Source organism: Sphaerodactylus townsendi, linkage group LG08, assembly GCF_021028975.2.
Source record: "Sphaerodactylus townsendi isolate TG3544 linkage group LG08, MPM_Stown_v2.3, whole genome shotgun sequence".
In the NCBI taxonomy this organism is placed as follows: Eukaryota; Metazoa; Chordata; class Lepidosauria; order Squamata; family Sphaerodactylidae; genus Sphaerodactylus; species Sphaerodactylus townsendi.
Genome location: NC_059432.1, coordinates 6,959,182 through 6,974,772, shown reverse-complemented (window position 1 = coordinate 6,974,772; position 15,591 = coordinate 6,959,182). Strand labels below are relative to the sequence as shown.

General features: G+C 47.1%; 1 protein-coding gene across 1 annotated transcript in view; it reads right to left on the bottom strand.

Annotated features, from left to right (window-relative positions):
- Positions 1-15,359, bottom strand: part of HELLS (helicase, lymphoid specific) — a 38,074-nt gene extending 22,715 nt beyond the window's left edge. Inside the window, exons 1-10 of the mRNA XM_048505138.1 lie at positions 15,179-15,359; positions 14,889-15,004; positions 13,528-13,650; positions 10,782-10,835; positions 8,050-8,086; positions 7,901-7,962; positions 6,497-6,541; positions 4,273-4,497; positions 3,593-3,775; positions 933-1,076 (exon numbers count right to left, since the gene is read on the bottom strand). Of these exons, the coding sequence (XP_048361095.1) occupies positions 933-1,076; positions 3,593-3,775; positions 4,273-4,497; positions 6,497-6,541; positions 7,901-7,962; positions 8,050-8,086; positions 10,782-10,835; positions 13,528-13,650; positions 14,889-15,004; positions 15,179-15,248 (1,059 nt within the window). The 5' untranslated portion in view covers positions 15,249-15,359. The remainder of the gene's footprint in view (positions 1-932; positions 1,077-3,592; positions 3,776-4,272; positions 4,498-6,496; positions 6,542-7,900; positions 7,963-8,049; positions 8,087-10,781; positions 10,836-13,527; positions 13,651-14,888; positions 15,005-15,178) is intronic.
- Positions 15,360-15,591: the final 232 nt, after the last annotated feature.

Sequence of the window (15,591 nt, the reverse complement as noted above, 5' to 3'; positions counted from 1 at the left end):
CCCAGCTTCCAGGCTGCAATTTCCATCCTCCTCTGAGAGGAGATCAGTCAGAGGCGCACAACATTGTAAGAGGCTTGGGGGAGGGGGGTAAGTCCCCGCTGCATTGCCAGCTCCAAGAGAGGATAAAACAAGCAAAGTACAGAAAGCGGCGGGGAGGAGTGGTGATCCCAGGAAGGCAAGGAAATGGAAGAGAAAGGTACCAGGAGGCAAGGAAAATAGGCACGGTGGAGCAGGTAATACAAAAGTGTGCTATTCCCCTTCAAGGCAGGAATCAAACTGGAGCAAAAGGGGCAGTCCCTCTCCACAGAAGAGAAAGAAATTTCATTTCCTGCCTTCCCAATGGGATGATGGGAACCACCCACAAGATGTCCTCTAGCTCAGGGGAGAAGTTGGTCATGTGGAAAGCAGCTCCCACCCAGTGGGATAAGAAAAAAAAGTGCCAGCGTAGCTCACACCAGTCACATTGCACAGCAACTACACAGGATGCTAAACAAAACATGACAAATAAGGGGGGGGGGGGGGAGAGGAGGATCAGGATAACCAAAGCACATGGCAGGTTGGCATTACCACCTGAACTGTGAACAGTAAATGAACCAAGCATTAGAAGTAGCAAGGATAAATCCCCATACAGATTGCCCCACAGACCAATCAGAAGGAATCAAAATTTAAAATAATTCTGCTGCCTGAAGTATATTTAAGGTATTGGAAAAATCTATCGTTTTCTTTAAATCAGGCCTGGACAAATCAAACACACTTTACCATAAAACTGATAAACTGAATCCATACACTATTGAAATGTTTGTATCCAAAGCAGTAATGAATCAAGAGTTAAGGGCGCATTCACACGTGAGACCTGCCACAGTGCAAAAGATTTTGCATCCTGTTAGGAATCCCACTGGACAGTATTTATTACACCACTGTTTCTTACACACCTGAAGAGAATGTCTGTCTCTCATGGCTATTTCAAACGAAGTGATGACCACAGGATGGACGTTCAGAGAACCTTGCCTTTTTCTGATTTTATGAAGCCGTGCACGTCGTTCTTGCTGGGTGCCATGATATAGCATTATTGGAACCTTTAAAAAAATTAAAACAATAATTTGCAATATGATGTGTGACATATACTAAGCCCTTTATTACAGTTTAGGTATTCAGGCTTATTCATAAATTGGGATGTGAATCAATATTTTAAACAAAGCTTGCAGACCACATGTGCCATGGGTTTGAGGCAGCTTTTCCACATCTAAGGTCCCAGAAATGCTCCCAAGCAGCAGGAGTCATACTATACTAATGGATTAAGAGGAAGATAGTTTCATAGAGAGCTGTATTGGTCTGCAGCAGCACATGTAAATAGTCCAGTAGCTACTGGGCTCAATTCTACCCAATAAATCAACAGAAATTCAATAGATTCAAACAGCTGAGAACCTACTCTGCAGTCAACCCCTGTGAGCAGAGCAACCTGAAGAATAAATTCAAATTTTTGTACTCATTTTCCAGGTTTTGTACTCATTTCCAGGTTTATCATTTTCCTGATAAAACATGAGTTATAACTAGCAACAACTGGAAGGAATCAGTTTTGCAGAAAAAGTGTGCTATTTTTTCACAAATACATACAAGCCAACTACAGTTTTAATTTGCTTTTTAATGCTAATTATTTTTAGTAAGCCTTGGCTGATTAACATGTCAAAAGTTGCAGCCTAACTCAACAATCCAATAATCTCCATGGCCCTCAACGTACCACAAAGCATTGCCACACCCCCAGGATGACTGTTCAGGAAGACGCCTGTGCCTAGGGAGCCCTCCCCAGCACACCCTCTGCAGAATGCCACAGCCATGAGTTTTTGCACAAAGGCCTTTCTAGGATCTCAATACCCAAAAAATAGGCACTGAAAGATAGAATAAGGCCAGGCGAGGGAAGGGACAGAGGTCCCTCCTTGACTTTCTCCACTTTCTCACAAACAAGATAATGTGTATTTTATCATCATTACGTCGTAAGCCTTCTTGACTTCTGCCAGGGAAAAAGGAGTCGAACAAATCTTCCATCTTCGCCAGGCCCGACGGCTGGCTCCTTTCCTCTCCCAAGCAGACCTAGCCACTGTGATCCATGCAACGGTCACCTCCAGATTAGACTATTGTAACTTCATCTACAGGAGCCTTCCCATACGTTTGATCCCGGAGACTAAGAGCTGGTTCAGCACTTGCCTTGTGTGCGCGTCTACTCACTGAGCAGCATACTCTACGATCACAGGCTCAGCCTGTGTTGCGCCAGCTGCATTGGCTCCCAGTGGAGTTCCGGATCATCTTCAAGGTATTGGTGTTGACCTTCAAGGCCTTACGCAGCCTGGGACCCTCGTATCTTCGAGACCGCATCACCCCATATGTCCCTGCACGGCCTCTCCGGTCAGTGGAGGCCAATTTATTGGTAGTCCCTGGCTCCCCTCAATGATGTGGCTAGCCTCCTGTGGGCCCAGGGCCCCATGGCTCCCGACCCCAGCCTAGTGGAACACCCTTCCCTCCCGGCTAACCCAGGCCCTCTTGGAGGACCATAGCTGGACTCACTTTGAGACACCTGTAAAGCGGAGTTATTCCGCTTGAACTTTGGAGGGACCAGCCAGCACAGAATAGTCCCCCCCCCCCAGTTAGTTTTGTCATCTTGATCCATGTATCTACTGGGATTCTGTCCTCCCTCTCTCCTGGGAGGTACTTTAAAAGTGGAGTGACGGACAGCCTCTATTACTGCTATTCGCTGTTTTAAAGGTTTTAGTGACTTTATTTATAAGTATGTTTTATGTGTGGACACCGCACATGGGGCCCTAGGGCAGAAGGGTCCCACAAACCTCTGACCGAGAAGGGGCCGATGTAGCCCCCTGAGGGCATTTTATCCGGCCACGCCAGGCATGGCGGTAAAGGCTCATGTGAACAGTGGGGGCTCAAGGGAGAGGAGGGGCGGCCCCAGCGGCTGTTTGATTACTGCAATTACATGATGGCACCCCCAAATCTCCATGGAAATTTTCTGACCCAGAGTTGGAAACCTTACATGTGGCAATGCCTGCTCCAGCCCTTCCCTCTCAGCTACTCAGCCTTGACTTTGCTCTCAGGCTTTCTGTTCCGCTACTCCGCTCCCATTGGCATCAGCCAGGCTGGTGAATAAACAGCACGCAGCTGCTAGGGAGGAAAGAACCCAGGAAGATACCTGATCCTGGGTTAGATGGAATGCTTCATTGGGAAAGTTCTGCTTTTTTTTACAGGGGAAGGTATTCCACAGCCTCCCCAACAATATTTGGAGCCCACCCTGTACTTGACATACTTTGGTTACTGTTCTAAAAATAGACCATGACAGAAAGGCTGAAAGGTGAAATCAAACATTTTACAATCATTTGTGCATAGGAATTTGTTCATAGTTTTTTTTAGTCCGGCCCTCCAACAGTCTGAGGGACAGTGAACTGGCCCCCTGTTTAAAAAGTTTGGGGACCCCTGCCCTAGGGGATTGGGCGGTATAGAAGTTTAAACAATAAATAAATAAACAATAAATGTTTTAAATAACTACAGTAGCTGATTGTTTTGCGCAAAATACTAACACAAAGTATTTTACCTCAGGAGCAAATCTTTGGAATTCTGCCATCCAGTTAGGAAGTGTAGACAGAGGCCCGCACACCAGGAACGGTCCAGTGACTCCCCTCTCTACCATCAAGGCTATAGTTGCAATACACTGGATGGTCTTTCCTAAGCCCATCTCATCAGCCAAAATGCCATTGATGCCATTCTCCCACAGCATCTGCTCACGAAAAGGAGGGGAAAGTAATTCAGCCACATACACTCAGCATTATTGGAAGCCCTTAACATTCACAATATGCCCAGCCCCTTTGCCGCTGTTTACTCCCCCTTCTGCTGGGCTCTTCCCACAGCGACTGACTTGGACACGCCCAGCAGCTGTGGGGGCCCAGCAGGGGAAGCTGCTCACTGTCCAGAGTGGCCCCGTGGCTGGGACACTGAGGCAGGCCGGTTTCCAACTACCGTCTGAATATGTTTTCCAATGCTGATGCCATGTCCAATGGAGAAGGAACCAGCAATCAGACTTCATCCCAAACCAAAGCTCAGCTCTCTTAACTGGCTCAATCTGAACAGCATGTCAAAGTGTTTTGCCAAAGGCAGACTCTCTCAGCAGAAGCTAGACTGCTTTGCAGCTGATGCTCCTGAATGCCTGGGTGAAATCAGTGTCATCTTTAACCTCTTACTCTAATACCACTCAAAGTCTTGAGAGTGAAGCCATACCCTCAGCCATTCCATGCCTTCCACTTGGTACCATCTCATTATCCCTCCAGAGAAGAGTTTGGGCTGTTGAAAAGGCACTGGCTGTCCATTAAACATTCGTACTGGGTCAACAAAATGCTTGGCACCGTGGCGCACCGCCTGAGCCAGCCTGTTCTTAATAATGCTATTGGAGTCTCCATTACTTAGGAATTCTTCTGCGCACAGTTTCAGAGTTGAGCTTTCATTCTACAGGGGAAAGTTTACAAACAATGCGTTAATCCACCCACACACCGGAGAATTAATTTTTAGTCAAAGTCTGACAAAGCGAACACAGAGCATTTAAAAAACTTCAGCCTTCATTCAAAATTCAGGGCACTTGGAATGCAAGTAAACAAATGTATTCCTCATGACTATCCTGCCACAAAGGCAGCTATTTTATAATACTACTCCAATATCATTACTTGATGCCTCCCATATGTAATGACATTCACTATGTTCATATTCCTGCCCAAGCCAGGATCCAAGTGGAGATTATTATTTGATGTAATTGTCTCTCATCCCTTAACATAACAATATCTGCACAAAGCACAAGAAAACAACATACATCGAAAGCAATGAAGACTGTGCTCCTAATGAAATTGCTCCTGCAACCAAATGGTGAAAATTTAGCAAGTTGGCTGAAGTTAAATCCTATGAAGACGGGAGATCCTGTGGCTGGGTCGAGGGAGTGGCCAGTGGACTTTTGCCTGCCTTCACTAGACGGCGAGGCCCAACATCTAGCCTCACCTGTCCAAAGCCTGGGAGTGACGTTGGACCCGGCATTATTGCCGGAGATCCAATCCACGCAGATGGCTCGGGCAGTGTTTCACCCTCTGCGACAGGCACGGCAACTGGCCCCATATCTCTCCTGCTCTGACCTGACCACGGTGATCCATGCGACGGTCCCCTCCAGGCTTGATTATTGGAACGCGCTTTAAGCTGGCCTCCCTTTGGCCGTGATCCGGAAACTTAAATTCATATAGCATGCGGCAGCCAGGCTCCTTTCAGGTGCATCTAATCGGGACCTATGCCAACTTCACTGGCTGCCCATCGAGTTCCGGGTCATGTCCAAAGTGTTGGTTCTAACCTTCAAGGCCATTAGCGGCCTTGGACCCACATACCTGAGGGACCGCATCTCCCCGTATTGCCCCATCAGGTCCCTCTGCCCCTCGGAGGACCTACTGGAGGTCCCTGGCCCGAAAGATATCCGGCTGGCCTTGACGAGGGTCAGGGGCTTTACAGCCCTGGCTCCTATGTAGTGGAACAGGCACCCTAAAGAGCCCTGTGGGACTTACAAAGTTTCCGCAGAGCCTGTAAAATGGACCTGTTCCGCCATGCATTTGGCCAGCCGGGTTGATTAGTCGATCCCTATAACATCTTGGCCTCCCGTGGGCCCGGTAAGGGGGTGGGAAACTGTTGCCATCTGAACAAGTGTGTTTTAAGCATATCTGTTTTATGTTTGAATATTAAATTGTGATGTTATTGTTTTTATGGCTATTGTTCACCGCCCTGAGCCATTCGGGGCTGGGGGGGGCAGTCTAAAAGTTTAAAAATAAATAAAACAGTTCCTTGTAAAGGAAAAGGAAGTGTTTAAGGTACTACAACATTCTCCGCTGTTATCACTGCAACAGGCTAAATTGGCCACCACTGGGGCATTCACCTCAAGAACATAACATCTATTACAGAGGTGCCAAACATACAGCCCAGGGACTGGATCCAGCCCCTTGAAGGGGCTTGAGAAGCCCCCTCAAGGCAGATGCTGCACCCTGCTGTGGGCTTGCCAGTCCAGGCAGCCTCCCTGCCAGTGCCCTTCTGGTGCCAACCAAGGCAGCCCCACACCCAGGGCCTGGCCCAACCAAGTCACATTCATGTCACATCTGCTCCTTGTAACAAATGGGCTGGACACCCCTGTTCTATTGAGCAGACAAGAACATCAGTGCTGTTAGCAGACAAGTACATTTTAATCATGTATGCCTGTACATTTTAATGCATATTATTACATTCGGGAACACTATCAAATTCCCTAATCATGAAGGCTTTTTTTAAAAAAAGTTGTCACCAGCCTTCACAATCGTTAAAAAGAAATTTGAAAAAACAAGTTTTTAATGACAAGCTGTTTGCGTTAAAGAAACTGCTGAGGAATCGACAAAACAAACAAGTTGGCTCCCTGTCAAAAACAAACGGGATTTAAATTAAACCAATTTACCTGATTCTCTTCGGCTTTACATTTTTTGGCAGCTGATAAGATTTCCTAGCAAAAACACACAAACAAAAAGACCAACTTGCAGAAGTTAGACAATCTGTAAGCATTTCACAGCACTTAAATTTATAGAGATATTAAAAGACTACCTAGTCCTAGTACAAAGCAGAAGGGAACACATTGTCAGGATGCATTTGGGGTGCTGGGGCTGCTTTAGAACTTTGGGCTTTTGGGGGATGGGAATAGTAGTGGGAACTTGGGAATAGTAGTGTGTGTTTCTTTTCTTGCAGCTCTCCGCCAGGTGCTGGCCAAGGCCAGCTCCAACGCACTTCTTGCTCTTATCAAACTGTCTGCATATTTCATGTCTGTTCACATGGGGGGGGGGGTGTCTCCTCACATCTTATTACTGATGTTTGCACGCGGAAAAGTCAATTCTGGCTTTTCCAAGTTGCTCTCTGGTTGTATGAATAAACCTCTGTTCTCTACAAGGCGTTGTTTCTTTCACTGGAGATTTGACATTAAGCCAGTATTGGCCTTTTCATTGTGTTGAATTTCATAATCGCCTCTGGTGCTGGAGTTTCACACATTAGACATTTAGTTGCTTTTCTTCAAGGACTTTCTGGGCTATGCAGTCCCTCACATACATGGAGTCATAAGCTGGACTAAATTAAAAAAGAGTGGGAGAGTAATACTCTGGATTCAGCAGGGTCAACCACCCTGCATTTGGATAAATCGGGACTTGCCGCCTGCGACCCTTACATTAGAATTACGGTCGGGACTTCATCCCCTGTTGGAGCAGGTGGACGACCATCGACGGGAGCTTTAGAACTTTGGGCTTTTGGGGGATGGGAATAGTAGTGGGAACTTGGGATAGTAGTGTGTGATTCTTTTCTTGCAGCTCTCCGCCAGGTGGTGGCCAAGGCCAGCTCCAATGGACTTCTTGCTCTAATCAAACTGCCTGCATATTTAATGCCTGTTCACATGGGGGGGGGGGGGGGATGGTCTCCTCACATCTTATTACTGATGTTTGCGTGCGGAAAAGTCAATTCTGGCTTTTTCAAGTTGCTCTCTGGTTGTATGAATAAACCTCTGTTCTCTACAAGGTGCTGTTTCTTTCACTGGAGATTTGACACACATATATAAAGACTTATACAATTTGACAAAAATCATCAAACCAAATATTGTGAAAGTTTCCATGGGCAGTAATGAGGGGCCATCTCTGTGATGTAAGATTTTCTTCTAAGCCTTCCCCTTGTCTTTTCTTGCCATCCCCAGGTTTGCTTTTCCACACAGTGCAAGAAAATCCATGAAATCCATGAAAATTCATTTCTTCCTCCCCCCACCTTTGAAAGCACCTTTTGACTCTCATTTTCACCCTGCTTTTGGAGAAAATGCAACCTTAAGATTTACCTCCTTAGACATGACATCTGAGATATTGTACATTTCATCTTCTCTGGCTCTCTTTTTTGTACCTGTAACAAAATATTATGCAGGTTTCTGCAGCTGAATGTATAAAAATAAGCAAAACCAATTAATTGTTAGAATTTTTTAAGACTTACCCAATTTGCCTTCTTTTTCATTAGCATGTTTTTCATTCTACAATGCAGATATTTAGGGGAAAATTAGATTGCTTAAATGTTCTGTACAGGTAAACCTGGTAATTCAAATCATTAATACTTCAAATCTAAGCCTTTTTTTATTGTTCAAAAACCTATTTTAAGAATTTTGCCATAAATTATTTCTAAAGCTACACTTTATTTTTATTTATTTTTTCAATTGGGAAGGCACCATTTGAAGATGCCATTTAAGGTCACTGTACCCTCTGACTTTTAATACTTAATATTTTTTTTACAATATGGCTTTATATTCAGGTCTACAGTGTCCATCTGCATGGCCAAAATTTTAAATATGCCCAAGGAGTTCCAAAGCACAAAAGCTTGTGCTACAGTGGATTTCATTAGTCTTTAATGTGCCACTAGGCTTCTGCCTCATGGTCTTCGTTGCACAAATGTGTTCTGCCTGATTAATAATAGATCCAAGCCTTTGGCTACTGCCTAAACACAGCAGTGCTTTGCTTGCACAGTGGGGATTTCTCAGTGCCTCGACACTTCCCCAGCCACAGCAGCCACATCCCTAAAAAGTCTCAAGGGTGGGGGCCCCCTCTAGGCTACGTCCCACCAAAAGATAAAAATGCAATTCTCCAATGTTCAAAGTGAAAGCAGTGTGCTTTTGCGGTAGAAAAAGAAGTCCCAATATTAAAATGGCCACCATGGATAAAACCACACCTATCTCAGGAATCCCTGGGACTATCACAGCAGTTTTAAGTGCACTCAACTCAGTGGCCACTGAGGAGTCTCTCCCCCACCAATCAGGTGTGTTTAAAAAAATTGGACCCCTCCCCCAATTTTTCCAAAATGGTTACCATGGGTAAAAATACCTGTACCTCTTTAATTTCTTGGGCTATCATAGTGGTCACAACTGCATTCTGCTTGGGGCCACCTAGGGATTCTGCTCCCCCCACTGGTTTTTCAAAACTGAAATCTTCCAATTTTGTCATTTTTTTCCTGGTCCCCAAACCCAAAGATGGCTGCCATCTGCTTTCAACACAAAGAAGGTCCAGGAAGTGGCTGTGGATTAATTTAACAATGAGGTTCTATCTTTTTGTGAGACAAGGCGTAGCATCCTATGTAACACAAGCACTTTCACCACCAGAAGGTGGCCTGATTATTCTCTTTCGCGGATGCAAGGAAGCACTTTCTGCTTCTGGGGATTTGAATCCTGGTCAAATTCTACAAAACAGTGAAATCAAGGTGAAATCAAAACAGTGAACACTTTGTCGAAGGCTTTCACGGCCTGGATTTCCATGCTGGGATGGCTGGGTTGGTTGTGTGGTTTCCGGGTGCTGTGTGGTTTCCGGGCTGAAGGATCTGAAGATGCCAGCCACAGATGCAGGCGAAACGTCAGGAGAGAATGCTGCTAGAACACGGCCATACAGCCTGGAAACCACACAGCACCCAAGTGAACACTTTTCCTGAACTGATACTGGTATGACCTGTTTCATTTTTTGTGAAAGGAAGGTATGGCACACTCTGTGTTTGAATGAAGCATATATGGACCACTGACTTGGTGTCACTGCCCACACTAACAAAACTGAGCAGACATAGAATAGATAACATATTAGTAGATCACAACTGTTGCCCTATCCTTTCAACCCCGCTTTATGGAATAATAATCACAAGACAATAGGTCCTACTGTCCCGATATTTAGAAATCAATAGAGCTATTAATTAGCTCAACCCAGCCATCCCAGCATGGAAATCCAGGAACCCCAGGAAGAGAGCTCCTAGCTCCCGCCCCAGATAGGGTATAAAAGTACAGCGCACCCCAAGTTCCAAGCTTGCGCGCTCGCACTCTCTATCTCTAGCTGACTAGCTAGCCAGCTGGCTCGTTCCAGCTCTTTACTAGCCTGAACCTCTCTTGTGTCCAGTTAGTTTTGAGTCACGATATATCGTCCTTCACTTGGATTCACATGCTGGTCATATGAATCCTTGCCTTCTTCAAGAACCTCTCATCTGAACCTAGGTAACGTATAAGTCCCTGCTACTCCCCCTCCTAATCTTCCATCCAAACCTATTTTTCCTCCCTGCTTATATCTCTCAGGAACTGTGTGTATGCTTCTCCATGTCTCACTGTATGAATGCTTTTACCAAAAACTTATAAAAATACTTAAATTCATCTTGGTCTCCTGGTATTCTCTGTAGAACATTTCAAGCCATATCTCTGGTATAGTTGTTGAAAAGATCCCTTCGCTAGCCTACCTCTCTCTGCCAAGCTGAGTTATTCCCCATCGCTATTTTAAAACGTTTTGACTGTTGAGCTAGTGTAACAGAATGCAACTGGCAAGGCTTTTCTCTGCTCTCACATACTTTCTTCCCTCCCCCAAGCATTAAGATGCCAACTGGTCTTTTTCCTCCAGCAATTAGCATGTCCAAAGGATTCAAGGCCAGTGCTACACAAAAGCAGGGTTGTTTTTTTTACAGTGTAGCCTAGTGCTATTCTTGCGTAATACTAAATGTGGACCTGAAATTTTTCTGAAAGGTGAGTAGAGAAATATGACAGCAGCCCGCACATGCCCTGCTATGCACTCCGCATCTGGTGTGAAGTTTAAAAAGACCCTGTGACACGTGACACCTGTACTGCAAGAGCAAACCAAGAAACAACAACACCAGCAAGAATGAGCCTCACTGTACCAGTTTACAGAAAGGTTGTCACTTGACATTAAGTCATTTACCTTTGCACTTTTTAAGAGTTCCTTTTTTTCTAGTTTTTCTTTCTTTCGTTGCTCCTAAAAAGAAAAGAAAAAGTGTGCATATCCTCCTGGCAGTAATAAACTATTGGTTTAAAATTGGGATAAAAAACACATGCTGTCCAAATGTGCAGCCTGAGAGCCCTCAGTAACAGGCAACCCAATCCAGAACAAGGGAAAATTTTGTGGTGGTCGGGTGCGGTCCAATCCCACTGCTTCCAAAGAGGTTCCCAATGGCACAGGATGCTTAAAAAGCGGCCGGGGGGGGGGGGGGGGGGGGACGGGACACACCTTACTGATAGAGCTGCAATTCCCCTACACTGACCAATAGCCTTCACCTTCCTTTCAAGTGGCTAAGTCGATGGAATCCAAAGGGGAAATTCCTGGGATGAAAAAGTTGACTCTGCCCCTGGGACCTCCCCCACCACTCATGCCTGGGCACTGCAGAACCACACAGCTCTTGTTGCTGGCGTTAAATGGTCCCATCACTGGCACTTGCGCCATGTGGGGTGGCATCTATGCTAGCAGCTGAGTCACATCAGTTCCACAATCCTTTCAACTACTGCCCGTTTCTGGATTATTTGATTTTCAACTCTTTTTACCAAATGTCAACATGTCTTTAGTGTCTAGAACTGAAACCTATTCATGTTAAGTACTTATTCCACCTATGATGCATTTTTATCCATCACCAACTCCTGGAGCATTTGAGGTATAGCAAATTTTAAAATGGAATATTTAGGAGACAGAAATACAACTAGAAAATGAAACTATGGAAACAGTAATGGACAACAAACGTCACACCTGTATGTAGAATCAGGGAGTTGGAAGAGACCACAAGGGCTATCGAGTCCAACCCCCTGCCATGCAGGAAGACACAGGAACAATACAAAACGTTTGCAAACACTGGCATGTTAGTTGCTGAAGCAAGACCTAGCATGGTTCTGCTTTCTCTTCTACCAACTGAACATACACCTGTTACTTGTTATGCCCAAATGAAGCAAACAACAGATTTTAATTTTGGAGTCTGTTAACAGACTGCTTTTTTGCCATGCTATACCTCCAGTTCCTTTTACCTCACTGTCCTTCTGACATAAAGCATCATCTCCACACAATCAAATCATTGCCTGAAGAAGCACACAGGATTTGTCTCAGCAGTTTGTTACACTGGGTGATTCCGCACAGGCAAAATATAACAGGTTAAGGGGGTGTGAAAAATGTGCATGGTGGAGAAGTTCACACAGAATTCGCCCCCAAATGCTTCTAGCCCATTTTATTTTGCTAAACCCGGGTTGATTGAAAGTCGTTAATTTAACCCGGGGTTTCACATGCTTCCTGCTTGACTGCGCGATCTACAGCAAGCAGGAAGCATTGTATTTCTCCCCCTCTTCCATCCATCATTATGGTAGATTCTGTAGGAAGCCACCACTAGAGTGGATTCTTCAGGTGGCTGCCATTTTGTGGAGGTATATTTGTTTTAGAGCAGTGGTTCTCAACCTTCCTAATGCCGCGACCCTTTAATACAGTTCCTCATTTTGTGGTAACCCCCAACCCTAACATTTATCCATTTTACAGATGGAGAACACTGATGCAGAGAGTCTTAGGCAACCCCTGTGAAAGGGTCGTTCAACCCCCAAAGGGGTCCCAACCCATAGGTTGAGAACCACTGTTTTAGAGGGATTCTTGGATGGGGGAGGGGATTCTCTGGGGCATGGTTTGCAAAGAAACAAAGTGTTTCCTGTATGAACCATAGGCCACATCCTGTTGCCAGGCTTTCCGTGCTCTCAGATGGCTCCTGCACCTGCCAAGCAAAAGGTGGAACAGGCAAAAGGTGGAACAGGGTTCATTTAACTTGTTTGTACTGCCTGTGCAGAAAGGACCAAAGTACATCCAAAACCCACTAAACTTTGTGTGAGTTGATTCCCAAACCTGCTGTTTTTTAAAACACCTCTCTCAATAACACTCAAAGCAGTTTTAATCACATATAAGTTTAGCTATCAAAGTCACCCAACACTGGCAACAAATTACAAGGTCCAAAAACGGCTTAACACTTCACTACCAACAACCCAGTACAAAGCAGAGAACAAAGTAAAGGCAAATCTACAATGTTGGGAGAATAATTTAAGGGGACATATAAGAAATACCAACCAGGACCTTACCAAAAGGCTGTGAAATAATGGGGTACTATGGAAGTAGACACTCTTGAGACGTACTCTGGATTCAAAGAGTCTGGGGCTTTAAAGAGCAAAACTGAGCCTGGAAATTAAACTGGAAACTGCTTGCTGCACAAATACCAACACCTACCCTCACCTGATATATGAGATGGATAGCACAATTTTGCAGCAACATGAGCTTGCGGACAGCTACCAAGGGTAGCCACGTTTCAGTAGCCTAATCCAGAATACTCCAACGCACAGATGATGGCAGGCACGTATCTAATTCACTGTACAAGCACTGTTAGCAGATTATAGAGGATTACGACTGACTGCAAACAGCACCTTGTGTGATCATCCAGGCAAAGAAAATTCATTGAGAACACTGCAAGGCCCTTTTCACGGCATTAAAGTACAATCTGTGTGGGTTCGTAACTCTGCTGAAATCACCTGAAAGGCACGCTATGAGGCACGCTTAAAGAACAGCAGGAAAAATGCTAGACCTCACACGGATTTGTTGCACTCTCATGTGAAACATACAGGTCTAGTCTAACATCTGAGCTTTGACAGAACATACGTACCTCCAGCTGCTGCTGCTCCATTTTGGTCAGCAAGAACTTTGAGTAGACATTGCTTTTCTCAAGCAAATGCTGAAGCCTCTTATAGCGCATTTCACTTGAGTCTCTGTCCCATGACATGCGGGCCTGGGAAGCAGAACAAGAAAACAGTCACCTCTCGGTTTCAACAGTGTGCACGCTCCCGCATAGATGGCCCAGGCCAAGTGAGGATGCTGGATCTCAGAAGCGAAGCAGGCCGGAGACCACCAAGGAAGCCCAGGAATGTGGCAGGCACCTCTGAACATCTCATGTCTTGGAAACCCTGCAGGGTTGCCGTAAGTCAGCTTATGGCGCCGCACTATTGGAATAGTTATATTCATCATCATCATTTATTAGATTTCATAGACCGCCTCATCCCCAAAGGGCTCTAGGTGGTTCACAATACAATACAATAAAGACCAATAAGTTCAGTATGCAGCATCAATTCCAATAATAACAGTCTAACCCAGTGGTGGAAAACCTATGGCAACCAATTGGCCATGCTGGCAGGGGCTGATGGGAATTGTAGTCCATGAACATCTGGAGTGCCATAGGTTCACCACCACGGGTGTAACCCATATTGGTGGCACTTGGTCTTAAGGCTGGGTGGGGCTGGCAGAGCCCAAAGATGAAACCAGTGAGGGCACTGGTGGGCACTGACAAACCATGGCAGGGCCTCACAAGGGGGCAGCCAATCCACGGCCAGCCTCACCAAAAGCCAATGGGTTTAGTCAGTGGTGGGATCCAAAAATTTTAATAATAGGTTCCGATGGTGGTGAGATTCAAACAGTGGCGCCGCCGCACACACACATCTCCAGTCCCTATTGGGCAGGGAGGTTGCTCTAGTCACCCCTTCTCGGCACTCAGAAAAAAATTAGTAACCACTTCTAGAGAAGTGGTGAGAACTGATTGGATCCCACCTCTGGGTTCAGTTAACTCCGGAGCAAAGTTACAACGGGAGCTGAAGCCCCTTTGCATTAATGGGTGGGTGATTTTGACCAATTCGGCTTGAGGGCTCCCTGAACCTCAGCCTGTGAGTGGGCAGCTGTGGGGAGAGGCCCTGTGAGAAAGCCCCACTCTCTGATTCTGCTCTTTGCCCGGAAGACTCCTGGGTTCAACCCCCCCCCCCTTTACTCACCTGAGGGGATCACGGGAATACCCCGCACGCCTCGGGGCGGCCCAATCAGGTGTCCTCGCTCACAGTTTCTGCAGGTCTGGCGGTGCAAGAGGGCGGGGTGGCACCACCTGCCCTGAAGGTGTCCTCGAGATTTCACAGAGCGGTTTTAATGGAAGAAGTCTCTGCCTCCCTCCCCCCCCCCCCCCCCCGCCCTCGGCGCGGGACCCACCTGCTCCATCATGCGCCGCTCCTCCTCCCGGCTCTCGGCCTCCAGGTGCCGCTCCTCTCGCTGCATGGCCGCCGTAATCTCCATCCCTTCGCCGCTCCCGCCTGTGGCCGGCAGCCCTGGGGGCGAAGCGGCGAGAAGGGCGGCTCGGGACGCTTGTCCACACAGCGGCTCCCCCCCCCCCCGCAGTCCTCCCGCGCGGGCGGGCGTCTCGCGAGCACTCTGCACATGCCCAGGGGCGCCCTCCTGGCAAGACCACCCCACCCCACCCCGCCCGCTCCTTTCTTCCTCACCTGCGTCGCTCCCGCTGGAGCAATTGCCGCCGCCGCCGCCGCCGCCGCCCTTTCCCTCCTCCGCCGGCATGGCCGCCTCTCGCCCCTTCCGCGCAGCGCCTCAGCCAGCCGACCGGCAGCCGCCTTTTCCCCGCAAGTGAAAACCGCGCGCTTCCAGACTCCCGCGAGAGAAAGTGGCTGCGGGGCGGGCGAGAGCGGCCCCGCCAATCAGAGAGGCGGATATTTCCCGCGCGAGCCTGCCGAGCGAGAGCAGCCATTGGCCCGCCTCCTGGAGGGGGAGGGGGCGTGCCCCTTGCCCCGCCCACTTGCATTGGCCGTTCTGAGGCGGGCGGCGAAGGAGTTCCTCCCTGGCCCCGCCCCCGACGTGCGTGCTGGGCGAGGCTCCTCCCCTTTAACCCTTTGTGGCTCAGTGC